The sequence below is a fragment of the Pelophylax lessonae genome, assembly GCF_965119305.1.
Source record: "Pelophylax lessonae genome assembly, chromosome: 4".
NCBI classification, from domain to species: domain Eukaryota; kingdom Metazoa; phylum Chordata; class Amphibia; order Anura; family Ranidae; genus Pelophylax; species Pelophylax lessonae.
The window spans coordinates 461,323,856-461,338,810 of NC_138771.1; the positions used below are offsets into that span (position 1 = coordinate 461,323,856).

At 42.7% G+C, this 14,955-nt stretch overlaps 1 protein-coding gene across 2 annotated transcripts in view; it reads right to left on the minus strand.

Moving 5' to 3' along the window:
- The window catches only part of LOC309553675 (LON peptidase N-terminal domain and RING finger protein 1-like), a 142,367-nt gene that overhangs the window by 92,680 nt on the left and 34,732 nt on the right, over nt 1–14,955 (minus strand). For both annotated transcript variants that reach the window (XM_082255009.1, XM_082255010.1), the window contains exons 2-3: nt 12,098–12,216; nt 1,871–1,993 (exon numbers count right to left, since the gene is read on the minus strand). In XM_082255009.1, the coding sequence (XP_082111135.1) occupies nt 1,871–1,993; nt 12,098–12,216 (242 nt within the window). The remainder of the gene's footprint in view (nt 1–1,870; nt 1,994–12,097; nt 12,217–14,955) is intronic.

A 14,955-nucleotide genomic window follows, 5' to 3' on the forward strand; every position in this document is an offset into this window, starting at 1 on the left:
AGGTAAAGTTTTTTTATTTTATTTATTTTTTTTCCATTAAAATTCATTTTTTATTATTTTTTATTCTCTCCCTCTCATACTACACAGCCGAAGGCCCCTTTCACACGGGCTGTCTGATCAGGTCCGCCTGTCAGTTTTTCAGGTGGACCTGATCGGACCTTCCAGTCTATTCTATGGAGTGGCAGATGCCTGCCGACAACCGCCGCCATCTGATCCTGTTGGCCAAAACCAGACGGATGGTGGTCCTACTTTCCTTTCAGTACTACGGATCGAATCAAATGGCATCGGATTGAAATGGACAGGCAGTCCATTTCCATCTGACTGCCCCATAGAAGAGAGCGGGACTGTGTCCATTTTCGCCCTGCATAGTGGAACGGAGAAGACCAGTCATCCACCTGCTCAGCGGGGATTAGCATTGAAATTGCCGCTGAGTAAGTGGATTCCGCTTAGCAGAGGTGCACGTGTGAAAGAGGCCTAAGATGGCATGAGTTACTGGATCTCCTATCGCCTCCAACTTGCTGCACTGTCCTTCCCTAGTGAGCCACTGCCCATCACACCATCAAGCCAAGTACACACAGGCCGAATGCCGGGTAACATCAGCCGGTTCATTAAAAATGGACCACCAATCAGCCGGTATGTAGGGCAGCTGGTCCGAAGGAAGCCGGCCATTCGGAAAACAACTGCCTCCTAAATTTTTTTTGCTGGCTCCTAGATTTCAAGTAAATTTGTCAAGCCCTTGCATAATATGTTTGTTATTTTTTAATAAAAAAAAAAATGTTTTAGGCCACTTTCACACTGTAGGCGGATGGCAGCTCTGTCTCCGCACTGTGTGCGGAGACAGAGCTGCAGGTCCCTGCTGTTCTCTATGTGGGAATCGGATGAAAACGGACCGTCTGTCCATTCTCATCCGATCCGATCCGCTGGACGGATGAAAAATAGGGTTTACATCTGTCCAGATTTGACGGATTGGATGTCAGCGGACATGTCTCCGCTGACATCCGATGCCCCATAGAGATGCATGGGGCATCCGTTCAGATGCGCAAAAAAAATGGACAGGCGGATCTGAACAGTCCACCTGTGTGAAAGGGGCCTAAGCCCCCGTTCACATTAGGTCGCTCCAAATTAGGGGGCGACCTGTGAAGTCGCGTGCAGCGCGACTTCGGCGCGACTTGCACGGACTTCACATAATGGAAGTCAATGCAAGTCGCCTCCAGGTCGCCCCGAAGTAGTACAGGACCCTTTTTCTAGAACGGGTCCTGTACTACACTATGGGAGCAATGGTGCACGACTTGTCAGGTTGACCAAGTCGCCTGACAAGTCGTGCTAGTGTGAACCGGCACTTAATGTTAAAATGTATTTAATGCTACATTTTTTTTTTGTTTTTGTTTTGGATAAAGCAGTGAAAGGACAGAACCCTGTCAGATTTTGTATTGCTGCCCATGACCCATGGAAAAGAGGGAAAGTACAAAACAAACAAAGTAGTCACCAGAAAAGGAATAAAGTGGGAATCTTCCAATGGGAACATCTGTTTCAGTAGAAACTAAGTAGAGATTTTCCTCACTTTAAAAAGATTTCCTCGACCTTCCAAATTATGCTTATATCAAGTGAAAGAAATTCTCCCCAGTGAGAGGTTTTAACCTGCTTGGCTCTATCCTAAAGAAAATGTTTTGAATTTAGATATATTTTAAGAAGTGGCAAGTTTCCTAACAGTCGAAATCTAGGACATGGCAGTTTGAAGCCCGCAACCCTCTGCTGCTGTGACAACATGAAAACCATCATTTTTTTTTAGGTCTTGCCACTTTTATCTTTTACCTATGAAAAGGTTCAAGAGTTTAAGGCTTGACCCTGCCAAACAGCATATCTGTGTTACCTGTTCAATCTCCTGACGTGCTTCAGGGAACTGTGGGCTCAGTTTCATGCAATGCTGGAAATTAATGAGAGCCTCTTCTTTCTTTTCCATGTTGAGTAAAGCCACTCCTTTTCTGTAGAAACCCTGCACAGAGGATCAAACGAGAAATACAGTTCATTTACACCAGTCTTTATCCACCTTTTTAACACAGAGAAACCCTTGAAATAATATTCTTGTCTCAGGGAATCCCTGCTAAAAATGACAATATCTACAACTCATAGTACATTATGCTCCTTTTTACTTTTCATCACACTTTTCATCATTGGGAAGAATTAGCCTCTTACAGATAGCTAAAAAGAACAAGAGGCAGAAATTGTTCATGAATCAAGGAACCCCTAGCAACCTCTGGAAGAACCCTAGAGTTCTATGGATACCTGGTCGAGAAACCCTAATTTAAACCATAAACAGAACTAAATACTTTACCCACTTGCCGACCGGGCCATAGCTGAATGATGGCTACAGCGTGGTCGGCTTATTCTGGGAGGGCGTACAATGACGTCCTCCCAGAATCCCCTGGGGCATGCACATGGAAGTGGAAGACGTGAACCTGGCACATCATGGATGGTGGTAAAGGGCCAATGACAGCCCTTTACCATGTTATCGCTTCGTCCAATGACGGAGCGATCAGTTGTCAACAAACCGGCTCATGTCCGGTTCAGTTCTCTCCTCTCCTTGCATGCTGTATACAGGAATCGGCACAGCGTGTGAGTAGAGGAGAGAGACCACAGCACTGCTCACCCCTGTCTCTTCCGTGCCCTAATCATGCCCATCTGTGCCTCAATCAAGCCAATCTGTGCCTCAATCATGCCAATCTGTGCCTCAATCATGGCCATCTATTCCTCAATCCTGCCCATCTGTGCCTAATCCGTGCCTCAATCATGCCACTCTGTGCCTCATTCATTCCCATTTTGCCTCATTCATGCCCACAAACCAGTGCATATCCCGTACAGTTCTCTCCTCTGCTCACACGCTGTACACAGTGATTGGTACAGCGTGCGGTGAGAGGACGGAGACTGCAGCACTGCTCACTTCTGTCTCATCCGGGCGTCAATAATGCCAATCTGTGCCTCATCCGGGCCTCAATAATGCCAATCTGTGCCTTATCCATGCTTCAATCGTGCCAATCTGTGCTTCATCCGGGCCTCAATAATGCCCATCCGTGCCTCAATCATGCCAATCTGTGCCTCATCCGTGCCTCAATCACGCAAATTTGTGCATCAATCATGCCAATCTGTGCCTCATCTGTGCCTTAATCATGCCCATCTGTGCGTCAATCATACTCATCTGTGTCACATCAGTGCTCATCCATGCCTCATCCCTGCCACGTCAGTGCTCATCCGTGCCACATCAGTGCTCATCTGTGCCACATCCATGCCTAATTAGTGCTCATCAGTGCCATATCCGTGCTCATCGATGCCACATTAGTGCTCATCCATGCATTTTTTCATCTTTCCATCTATTAAATCTTCTGCCCTTGTTGTTTTAACTTTGGATAGTAAACCATTTTTTTTCTGCCAGTAAATCTCTTATATGGCCCACTTCCTCTTTCTGGTCTGGTAGTCAGCCTAGGCTAATTACATAATGCACAGCCCTCTCTCTCACTCTTGTGAGAGTTTGTCAGCAAGGGAGGGAGGGATGAGTCATAGGAGAACCAATAAGATCTGCATAGCTGGATTGGACTGGATTAGGGTGGAGAAAACAGGAGACTGCCAAGATCCATGAGTATTCATCCAGAGAGGAGAAATGTGCAGGCAAGCAGTGGTGTGAGTGTGTCTGTCTGTGTATGTGTGTATGTGTCTGTGTAAACTCAGGAAGTTAACAGGCAGCTGCCCACAGTTAAAATGGCTGCAGCCAGACTTAGTGGAGGGAGATTTCTCTAGCATATTTGGCAAGTACAGAATCACAGTATATATAAAATAATATGCAATGTGGTTGGAGGGAAGCTTCAGAATGGCAAAGATGTTTTTACTACAAAATATGTAAGCAGACTGTTTTTCCTCTTTAAATCTCCTTTCTTCCCCATTCTGATTCTGGTTTTGAACTTCAGCAAGTCGTCTTCACCACATCTAGATGCCTAAATGCATTGAGTTGCTGCCATGTGATTGGCTGATTAACAATTTGTGTTACCAAGCAATTGAACAGGTGTACCTAATAAAGTGACCGGTGAGTGTATCTGTCCTGCATAAGCTGACAGTGTGCAGGAATATCAGAGAAATCAATTTTAGTAAAGAAGAGGAGACTGTACCACTGTATAGGCCTAAGACTATAGTGTTAGTGCTCAGGCTTAGACAACCCAGTACTAGATTCTTGGCTACAGATAACGCTGGAAAAAAAGTGGGCCCTGTTTGACAATCCAACATATAGGTGCCACATCCCCAATTGCACACCAAAAACGAATACATAAAAAGAATAGGATTTTTAATGCATCAAAAGTAACAATAACTACCTAAATATTAACCACTTGCCAACCACCCCACACAGATTTACTGCAGCGGGGCAGCTCGGCTGCGCATAATCATGTAGATCTACGTGACTATGTGCACGCAGTTAAGGCGGCGCACGCGCGCCGCCGAAGTCGGGATCTCTCTGTGATTAGACAGAGGAGGGGCGGGCTCCATCGCCGCTGGCCTCCCGCGATCTTCGGCAAAACTGACAGGATGTATGTAAACAATGCAAGACGCCTCTCCTATCAGAGAGGCAGGGAAAGATCGTGTGATTCAGCTAAGCTGAATCATCGATCTCTTTCTCTGCCTCTGCTCAATCCATCCCCAAAACAGTTAGTAAGCACATCTAGGGAACACATTTAACCCCTTGATCAACCCCAGTGTTAATCCCTTCCCTGTCAGTGTCATTTATACAGTAACAGTGCATATTATTTAGCACTGATCACTGTATTAATGTCACTAGTCCCCAAAAAGTGTCACTTAGTGTCAGATTTGTCCGCCACAATGTCGCAGTCCCGATAAAAATCTCTGATCGCGGCCATTACTAATAAAAAAAAATAAAAATAAATAAAAAGTTCATAAATCTATCCCATAGTTTGTAAACGCTATAACCTTTGCGCAAACCAATTATTATACGCTTTTTGGCATTTGTTTTACCAAAAATATGTAGCAGCATACAAATTATCCTAAACTGATAAAAACATTTGATCTTTTACATTTTTTTATTGGGATTGTTTTATAGCAGAAAGTAGAAAATATTGGTGTTTTTTCAAAACTGATGCTCTTTTTTTGCTTATATCGCAAAAACTAAAAATCGCAGAGGTGATCAAATATCACCAAAAGAAAGCTCTATTTGTGGGAAAAAAAGGACAGGAATTGTATTTGGGTACAGCGTCGCACAACTGTGCAATTGTAAGTTAAAGAAACGCAGTGCCGAATCGCAAAAAATGGCCTGGTCATTAAGGAGGTAAAACCTTCCGTGGCTGAAGTAGTTTAAAATCCATAGTATTTATTACAATAACCCAAAGCATTTCAATCAATTATTTGAGCTTCTTCAGGGGTAAATCATACTATACACTAAGAGATAGAAAAATGGTAATAAGAAAATTAGATATTCATATGAGAAAAACATTGTACATTTTAGAACAAAATATTAATATACAAACTGTGCATTGTTTAGATGAAATGGATATGTGAATATGCAAAAAAAAATCTCTAGTTGGCTTAAACCTAAAACTTCTTCAACAATCAATATTACCCATATTCCTATATGATTATGGTCTAAAGATAAAGGCCATACAGTGCAAATTTAAGATGATTCCTGATGAATCAGCTAAAATTTGCTTAGTGGGTAAACCTGTCGAGCCCCGTTCAAACCATTTGTTAAAAAAGAGGGGTGGGGGATAAATTCTGCACTTTTTAATGTGACACTAAGAAAAAAAGTTAAAGAAAAAACACATAGAAATGAAAAGGTTAAAATATTAATGGTTAAGAAAATAGAAATAAACTAAAAAAAATCTTCAGGAAAATATTAGGGGCCTACTTAGGTATGATTAGGGCAAACCAAAGGTTAATAATGTGGTAAAATAGGACAATGTTAGGAAAAAGAAAAAAAACTTAATCTATTGAATCCTATCCCTTTGATCTGAAAAAGAATGAAACGTAAATACAAAAGAATTCAGACAGCTTTTCTTTTTAGACAGCAGCAGCTGCTAGAGCTGCTGTATGTACACAGCAATGTTCAACTTCATTTTAGAAGTTGAGAATTGCCATCAAATAGAAGAAGGGGATGGGGCAGCAGAGCAGAAGGACTGAACATACTATACATGCCCTGTGTTCCTTGAAGAAGTTTCTGGCTGTGTATGGTACTCCCACTGTCCTAAACTAGTTACAGTGCATCCAGAAAGTATTCACAACAATTCACTTTTTCCACATTTTGTTACGTTTCAGTCTTATTCCAAAATGGATTAAATTAATGATTCTCTTCAGAATTCTACAAACAATACCCCATAATCAAAATGTGAAAGAAGTTTGTTTAAAACCTTAGCAAATTTATTAAAAATAAAAAATGAAAAAAATCACATGTACATCAGTATTCATTGCCTTGGCCATGACACTAAAAATTGAGCTTAAGGTGCATCCTGTTTCCACTGATCATCCTTGAGATGTTTCTACAACTTGATTGGAGTCCACCGATTGTAAATACAGTTGATTGGACATGATTTGGAAAGGCACACACCTATCTAAATAAGGTCCCACAGTTAACATCCCATGTCAGAGCACAAACCAAGCCATGAAGTTTCAAGGAATTGTCTGAAGACCTCCGAGACAGGATTGTATCGAGGCACAGATCTGAAAGAGTACAGAAACATTTCTGCAACATTGAAGGTCCCAATGAGCAAAGTGGCCTCCACCATCCATAAATAAAGTTTTCAACCACCAGGACTCTTCCTAGAGCTGGCTGCTTAGGCAAACAGTGATCAGGGGGGAGAAGGGTCTTAGTCAGGGAGGTGACCAAGAACCCGATGGTCACTCTGATAGAGCTTCAGGGTTTCTCAGTGGAGAGAGGAGAACCTACCAGAAGAACAACCATCTCTGCAGCACTCCACTAATCAGGCCTGTATGGTTGGGTGGCCAGATGGAAGCCAATCCTCAGTAAAAGGCACATGACAGCCCCTCTGGAGTTTTCCAAAAGGCACCTGAAGGACTCTCAGACCATGAGAAACAAAATGATCTGGTCTGATGAAACAAAGACTGATCTCTTTGGCCTGAATGGCAATCATCATGTCTGGAGGAAACCAGGCACTGCTCATCACCTGGCCAATACCACCCCTACAGTGAAGCAAAGTGGTGACAACCTCATAATGTGGGGATGTTTTTCAGTGGCAGGAACTGGGAGACTAGTCTGGATCAAAGGAAAAACGAATGCAGCAATGTAAAGAGACATCCTTGTTGAAAACCTTCTACAGAGCACTCTGGACATCAGACTGGGGCAAAGGTTCATCTTCCAACAGGACAACGACCCTAAGCACACAGCCAAGAAAACAAAGGAGTGACTATGGGACAACTCTGTCAATGTCCTTGAGTGGCCCAGACTTCAACCCGATTGAACATCCCTGGAGAGATCCGAAAATGGATGTACAGGGATGCTCCCCATCCAACCTGATGGAGTTTGAGAGGTCCTGCAAAGAAAAGTAAGAGAAACTGACAAAAATAGGTGTGCCAAGCTTGTAGAATTATACCGAAAAAGACTTGAGGCTGCAATTGGTGCCAAAGGTGCTTCAACAAAGTTTGAGCAAAGGCTCTGAATACTTACGTACATGTGATTTTTTTCGTTTTTTATTTTAATACATTTTCCAAGATTTCAAACAAACTTCTTTCACATTGTCATTATGGGGTATTGTTTGTAGAATTTTGGGGAAAATAATGAATTTAATCCATTTGGAATAAGGCTGTTACATAACAAAATGTGGAAAAAGTGAAGGGCTGTGAATACCTTCCAGATGCACTGTAAGTATCTCTGGTTTGCATGGTTACTCTGAAATGTAGAGACCTCCTGGTTTAAATGTTTTTTGCACTTGGCCCTGTCTCCTCCCGCCTGAGCCCTGTTGTTTCCCAGCAGGGTTGCCCATTACAGTAATGGGCCAGTGGTGGTGTTTAAAAGACAGGGCCAGGTGCTCAACCCAGGGAAGCCTCTCTATATGAGAACACCATGCATTCAATGCAAAGAAAGGCACTATAGGTTTATTCCAACCATTTTTAAAAGTGTTTTATGTTCTTACAAAATGCAGATTATATTTTTGCAGTAATTCCAACGGCATGGAATAATGCATCAGGTTCGTAACTAAAGCAGAGCGGACTAATGCTGCCTGTACGCTGTCTGTCATAAAGTTGGAAGAGCTGTCAGGGCAAACACTTCTGTAGCAGAACTCTAGAGGTTGTGCTTTGATAACATCTACCCATTCATTAGCACTCTATAAGCCAATTTGGAGACAGTTTTGTTCACAGACTGGAGCTACTCGAGGTCTCACAAGGTCCCAGACCCACTAATCATTCAATAATGAGGTCAACAGGCCGAGATAGCGATTTGATGTTCAACCTCAGTGTGGGAAGAGCTGCCAAAAGATGACTTGTAAACAGAGACTTTGAAGCCTGATTCTCAGCTACAGAGGTGTCAGAAAATACAGATCTGTGAGCTGTGAGCTGGACAAGCAAAACATAAAGGAAAAAGAAAAGTGTCTCCAATTATTTATTTCTGCTACCGAATTTTGTTAGTGGAATACTTCTATAATTTGTTTTTTTTTTTTTTTAAATTCCAACCAGCGGAAATAGTTGTAGATGACAGAATATAACAGAGATGACTTTTATCTATATCAAACTCAACAAAAATATACACAAAAAATATTTTAAACAGTATAGACCATCCAAGAAATCTGGGATGTAAAGGTGTACACTACAGATGAATTTGTAAAAAATAACTTTTGATATTCTATTCTAAAATATTCAACTGTTAGACCGCATTCACACTGGTACGACTTGGACCTGACAAGTCACGGTCCTCACGCTCCCATTGTGCATTAATGGCGTTGATGTGTTGAGGTATTTTGAGGGAACAGCAAATTAACACTGTTATACAAGCTGTACACTCACTATTTTACATTGTAGCAACGTGTCATTTCCTCAGTGTTGTCACATGATAAGATATAATAAAATATTTACAAAAAATGTGAGGGGTGTACTCACTTTTGTGAGACACTGTATATGTGTATATATATCACACTGTTCAAAAAAATCAAAGGAACACTTTTTAATCAGAGTACAGCATCAAGTCAATTAAACTCCTAGAGTATTGATCTTGTGAGGTAAGTAGCAGAGGGGATTGTTAATAAGTTTTAGATGCTTTGGTGTTAATAAAATGACCAACTAGTGCACTAGATGGCAACAATGAGACAACCTCCAAAACAGGAATGGTTTTACAGGTGGAGGCCACTAAAATATATTTTCCCTACTAATTTTATCTGACTGTTTTTCACTAGATTTACATTTGGCTAGGGTCAGTGTCACTAATGGTAGCATTAGGCAATATCTGGACCCTATAGAGCATGGGTGTCCAACCGTTTGGCTTCTCTGGGCCACATTAAGTATAGAGAAATTTTCTCGGGCCGCATATTAAATATATACTATAGTTAAGGTATATAAGTAATAAAATGCCGCCGCGCCCCCCCCCCCCCCGGCACTAATTTAACACAACTAGAGGATGATCAAATGAAATGGAATCAGTATACAGAGGTTTACTTCTTCTGAGCGATAATAAAGGAACACTCTAACCACCATGACCACATCAGTGATTTGAAGTGGTCATGGTGGTAGAAGTCAGAAACACTGCACATGCTCCCCTCCCCCCTCTGAGGCAGCCTCTGCCTACCATTAGTTGGAAGCTGCTGTGGCCGTGCCCCCGACCTGACTTCCTTCCTCCCCAGCAAAAAAAAAATTGTCAGGGGGCAGTGGGCCGCATTGCCTGAGATTCCGGGCCGCAGGTTGGACATGCCTGCTATAGAGGTTCCATAGGCAGTCCAACTCCTCCAGGATGGCACATCAATATGTGCCATTGCCAAAAGAAGATCCTTAACCCATCAGCAGGACCATTATCTGCTCCTTTGTGCAAGGAGGAACAGGATGAGCACTGTCAGAGCCCTACAAAATGACGCCCAGCAAGCCGCTGGTGTTAATGTCTCTAATCAAACAATCAGAAACAGACTTCATGAGTGTGGCCTGAGGGCCTGACATCTTCTAGCGGGCCCTGTGCTCACTACCCGGCACCGCAGAGCCCGATTGGCATTTGCCATTGAACACCAGAATTGGCAGGTCCACCACTGGTGCCCTGTGCTTTTTACAGATGAGAGCAGGTTCACCCTGAGCACCTGTGACAGACATGAAAGGGTCTGGAGAAGCCTCAGAGAAGATTATGCTGCCTGTAACATCGTTCAGCATGACAAGTTTGGTGGTGGGTCAGTGATGGGGAGACATATCCATGGAGAGACCGACAGACTTCTACAGGCTAGACAATGGCACCCTGACTGCCATTAGGTATCGGGATAAGATCCTTGGACTCATTGTCAGACCCTACGCTGGTGCAGTAGGTCCTGGGTTCCTTCTAGTGCAAAACAATGCCCAGCCTCGTGTGGCGGGAGTATGCAGCCAGTTCCTGGAGGATGAAGGAATTGAACCTAAATCAAATAGAACACCTCTGAAACATTATGTTTTGGTCCATTCGATGCTGCCATGTTGAAGCTCAGTCTGTTCAGGAGCTTGGTGATTCCCTTGTCCAGATCTGGAAGGAAATACCCCAGGACACCATCCGTCGTCTCATTAGGAGCATGTCTTGACATTGTCAGGCATGCATACAAGCATGTTGGGGCCATACACAACTGAGTACCATTTTGAGTTGCTGCAATGAAATTTCAGCAAAATGGACTAGCCTGTTGCATCATTTTTTCACTTTGATTTTCTGGGGTCTTTGAATTCAGCCTTTTGTAGGTTGATCATTTTCATTTCCATCAAACTATGTGGCATCCTTTAGTTCCTAGTACAAAGAATAATGGTGCTGCACTGTCAGATACCTGCTCATAAGCCTCAAACAAACTAACAAGTGCATATAGTAGATGAAGAAATGTGAATGTGAAAAACCGAGATCCAAATACATGAAAACAGAGAAAGTGTATAAAAAGATGTAGCTTAAGAAAATAATCTTTTAAATCAAAATATACACTTGTTAGTTAGTTTGAGGCTTATGAGCTTGTATCTCACAGCGCAGCACCATTATTCTTTGTACTAGTGTTTTGGAGCTACGGATTGGCTGATCGGTGCCTGCAGCAGTTAGTTCTATCTACCATCCTATATATTGATAGCTCGGGAGTATCTTTGTACTACAATCCTTTAGTTCCTAATACATTACCCAGTCCATATCAGTATAAATATCCAGCATGATATTTTTACCCATTGAGATCTAATGTGTTTTCAAAGTGTTCCTTTAATTTTTTGAGCTGTGTATATAATAATATATGTAACAATTGTTTGTTCATTGTATAAAGACTGTGAAACAGTCGTGGCATATTCCTGGAATCAGTGGCAGAATAATTTATCTCCATATATGCACAGATGTAAAATAATCAGTAGCTGTTCAATGGCCCTAGCAAGAAGACACTGAACCCTGAAAAAGAAAGATCTCATACTGCTTGAGGAGGCACTGTGTTAGGTAAGTGTGTCCTAATATGCAATTATGCTGTGCATATCTGTAAATTATGGAAAATGCTGCCATGGTCCTTCCTTCTACCTATAAACCTTCCCTTTAACAAATGACAAAGGTTTGCCACAGCACTACGGGGTAGCTAAAGAGTCAGTACTGCAGATGCAGCCAGCTTTGCCAGACTGGAACCTGGATCTGAGCTGTCTGAACTTTTTACTTTTATTCAATCAACTAGAACTACTGCATTCTGTAAAAACAGGTTCTTTCAAACCAAACAGAAAATGTTTCAACTCTGAGTTTTGTACTACAAGTTAAAAAGAAAAAAAACAAGAATCTGGTTGCCATAGACACCACAGACATTTTTCTTTCAGCTTTCAGGCAAAAAAGATGAAGGACCCTTGAAAGTAAGGCATTTAAAGATTTTTTTATAACTAGGTGGGGTTGCCTGAAGATCTGCTTTAAGATTCTTGGATCACTGTAAAGATGATGAATACTTACATCTGGGTCCTGAGGCTGCAAATTACAGATCACTTCTGCTTCTCGCAAAGATTCTGGGAACTGTTTTAAAGACACATAAACCTGGGAGCGAAGTATTCTTAAAGGAACATCCTGAGGAGCTGCAAAGACAATAAAATTATAAATTACACAGAAATTACCAAGTTATAGAAAACTAGGTCTAATAAACTAAACAGAAATGTGGTTAGTACATATCCAAAGCACATATTGGGCTACTGACACAAGAACTGGGTGACCCCTTAAAGTATAATTTCTTATACTATACATAGCTTTATCTTTCTTTTTAGTTAATGCCTGTCTCCACCTTTTTGACACATCTGATATTGTAAAATGGGGCAATTACGTCATTAGTTAATTATAGCCAGTCATAGATGGGGATCGCTGAATCCCCTCCTGCAGAGCTATTGTGTTCTCCCAGCGAGGGAGGGAGCGGGGAGCCGTCCCAGCCGGTAGAAGGAAACAATGATTAGTGCTAGTGGCTATAGCCGTTGGCAATAATTGCAGGTAAAACCCAATTTGCTGGTTGTACCCAAGCCTGCCCATACATGGTTCGAATCTCAGCCGGTCCCTGCTGAACCAGAAAAGATTCTACTATGGCTTGTGTAACAGGAAGTCAGCTAAATCTGGGAATGTAGTCACAGGAAGGAGATACATTTCCACCTGATTTAGAAAGTCCATTAATTAATTTAGGGTGTTGGCTACAGAGCTAGCCAGCAGGAAGTTGAAAGGCCTTCACCTGTTCAGAATGAGGGAGTTAAGGCTCTATAATTTGTTCAGAGAAATTCCTATTGTTTGCTGCCTCCTGTCGCTGTGTGAGCTGGGAAGAGGAGGACAGACATACGTGTACCTCCCGACGCCGTGTGGGCATGGGAGAAGGACTGCTGCCTCCAGAAGCTGTGTCCTGAAGCCATGTGGGCTGGGAGCAGGAGGACAGTCAGCGTGTGCCTCCCGACAGGATGTGTGGGCCTGGGAGAAGACCCCCCGGAGTGATGTGTGCCCGGGACGGTAACCAAGGGTGAATACGTCTCAAAGGTGAGAAGACGAACTGTTGATGTGAAAGAAACAAAAGGACTGTGTTGCCCTGTGAAGCTATTATAAAAGGACTATTGAGTGTCCGCTGTAGGACAAGGAAGTCTGCCCGACGGTAGGTTGGAGACAGACACTTAGGCAGGTTCCAGTTGTGAGAAGGTAGCCGCCCACAGAGGCAAGGATTTATTTTCTGTTTTATTTTATTTTGGATGTTTTGCTGCATACAGCCTGGTGAAGAAAACACCATTTAATAAACCACACTGTTTGTTTGCAAGCACTTGTCGGCTACCTCTCTGGGAAAACGCACCCCCCAAGGGGTCATCCACACCCGCCACCGAGCTAATCCCTCACATATGGTGGAGGTATGCAGTGGGCATAAGCAGAGATCCCTGCAAGGAAGTGCAAATGTTTGATGAACTTTATCTGGTGCATGAGATTGCACAATCTATGTGTGCAGGAGAGAAGATCCTGACAGAAAAAAAAAAGTGTTTTAAAGAGACAGCGGTCTCAAAATTATTTGATGAACTTTGTTGTGTCTGGTGCAAGTGACTGTACAAACTGTGTGTGCAGGAAAAGAGATCTTGCAAGAGAGAGAAAAACTACATGTGTTAAAGAGACAGTGGTCTGAAAATTTTTTGCTGGACTGTGAAAAATTTGTTTGTGGAGTTATTGAAGATGGGGCGTTCAAAACGCCTGAAGAATGCAAAGATAGATGAAATGAGAGACCGGATTCTATGGATGGAGGGGATGTTACCGTCTGAACCAGCCCCATCCATGCCTAAAGAGAGTCTACTAAAGAGGAAGGTTGTTGTCCCTAGCAACACTGATGAAACTGCTATGGAGACGCAGTGTGCTCAGATGAAAAGTAAGCTCAAAATGGAGGAGATGTTGAAACATCTGATTATATCAAATGCAGCTCAACAGCAAGCAAATGCAGCTCAACAGCAGGCAAATGCGGATTTTCAGCAGAGCTTTGCAGCTCAACAAAAGGCTCATCAAGAGAGCATGGCAGGCTGGAAACAGAGACGCCAGCAGCCAATGGTGGCCATCGGTTTGGAGGAAACCGAGTATGTGTGCAGGGCTGAGTTGGATGCCTTGCAACGGAAAATGGAAGAAAAGGAACAAGCCTTGGAATTGCTTAAAATGGAGCATAGAAACTTGCAGGAAATGAATGAACTACTCAAGTCTCATGTGTTACAGTGGGAAGAATCCACTGCTCTTCTTTTGGTCGAGTTGCAAAAACGCAGAGAGACTATAATGGAGAAAGATACCATCCTCATGGAAAAGGAAAGTGAAATTCAGACTTTGCAGAAGCAAAGTATGGCTGATATGTTGGAGTTGCGTAATCAGCTGGAAAAAAGTCTTCAGTCTTTGGGAGCTACAAAAATAGACCTGCAGGAGTCGCAGGAACAGAATGTCGCTCTGAAAACGACATTGTCTCTCAGCGACAACGAGAAAAGTGAAAGAGAGGCTAAATTACTGAGTACTGTGTATGAGCTCACTACTTTGAGCAATGTGGTAGATGAATGGCGTGCGGACTGTGAAAGTTGGAAAGGGGAAGCCCAACGTGTCCAGCAGCAGTTAAAGGAGAAAGAAGCCTGTGTGGCAGAATTACATTCTTATTCCCAGATGCTAGCCAATGAGGTGAAGGCTCTTATGCAGGGAAAAGGAGATTGTGAACATAAGAGGGAAAAAGTAGAGGCACAGCTTCTGGAATCGCAAGTCAAGGTGTCAGAAGGTGACCGATTGTGTGCTAAGCTGTCAGAGAAGGCAAACCGACTGCAGGTTGAGTTGGACAATGTTACAAATCA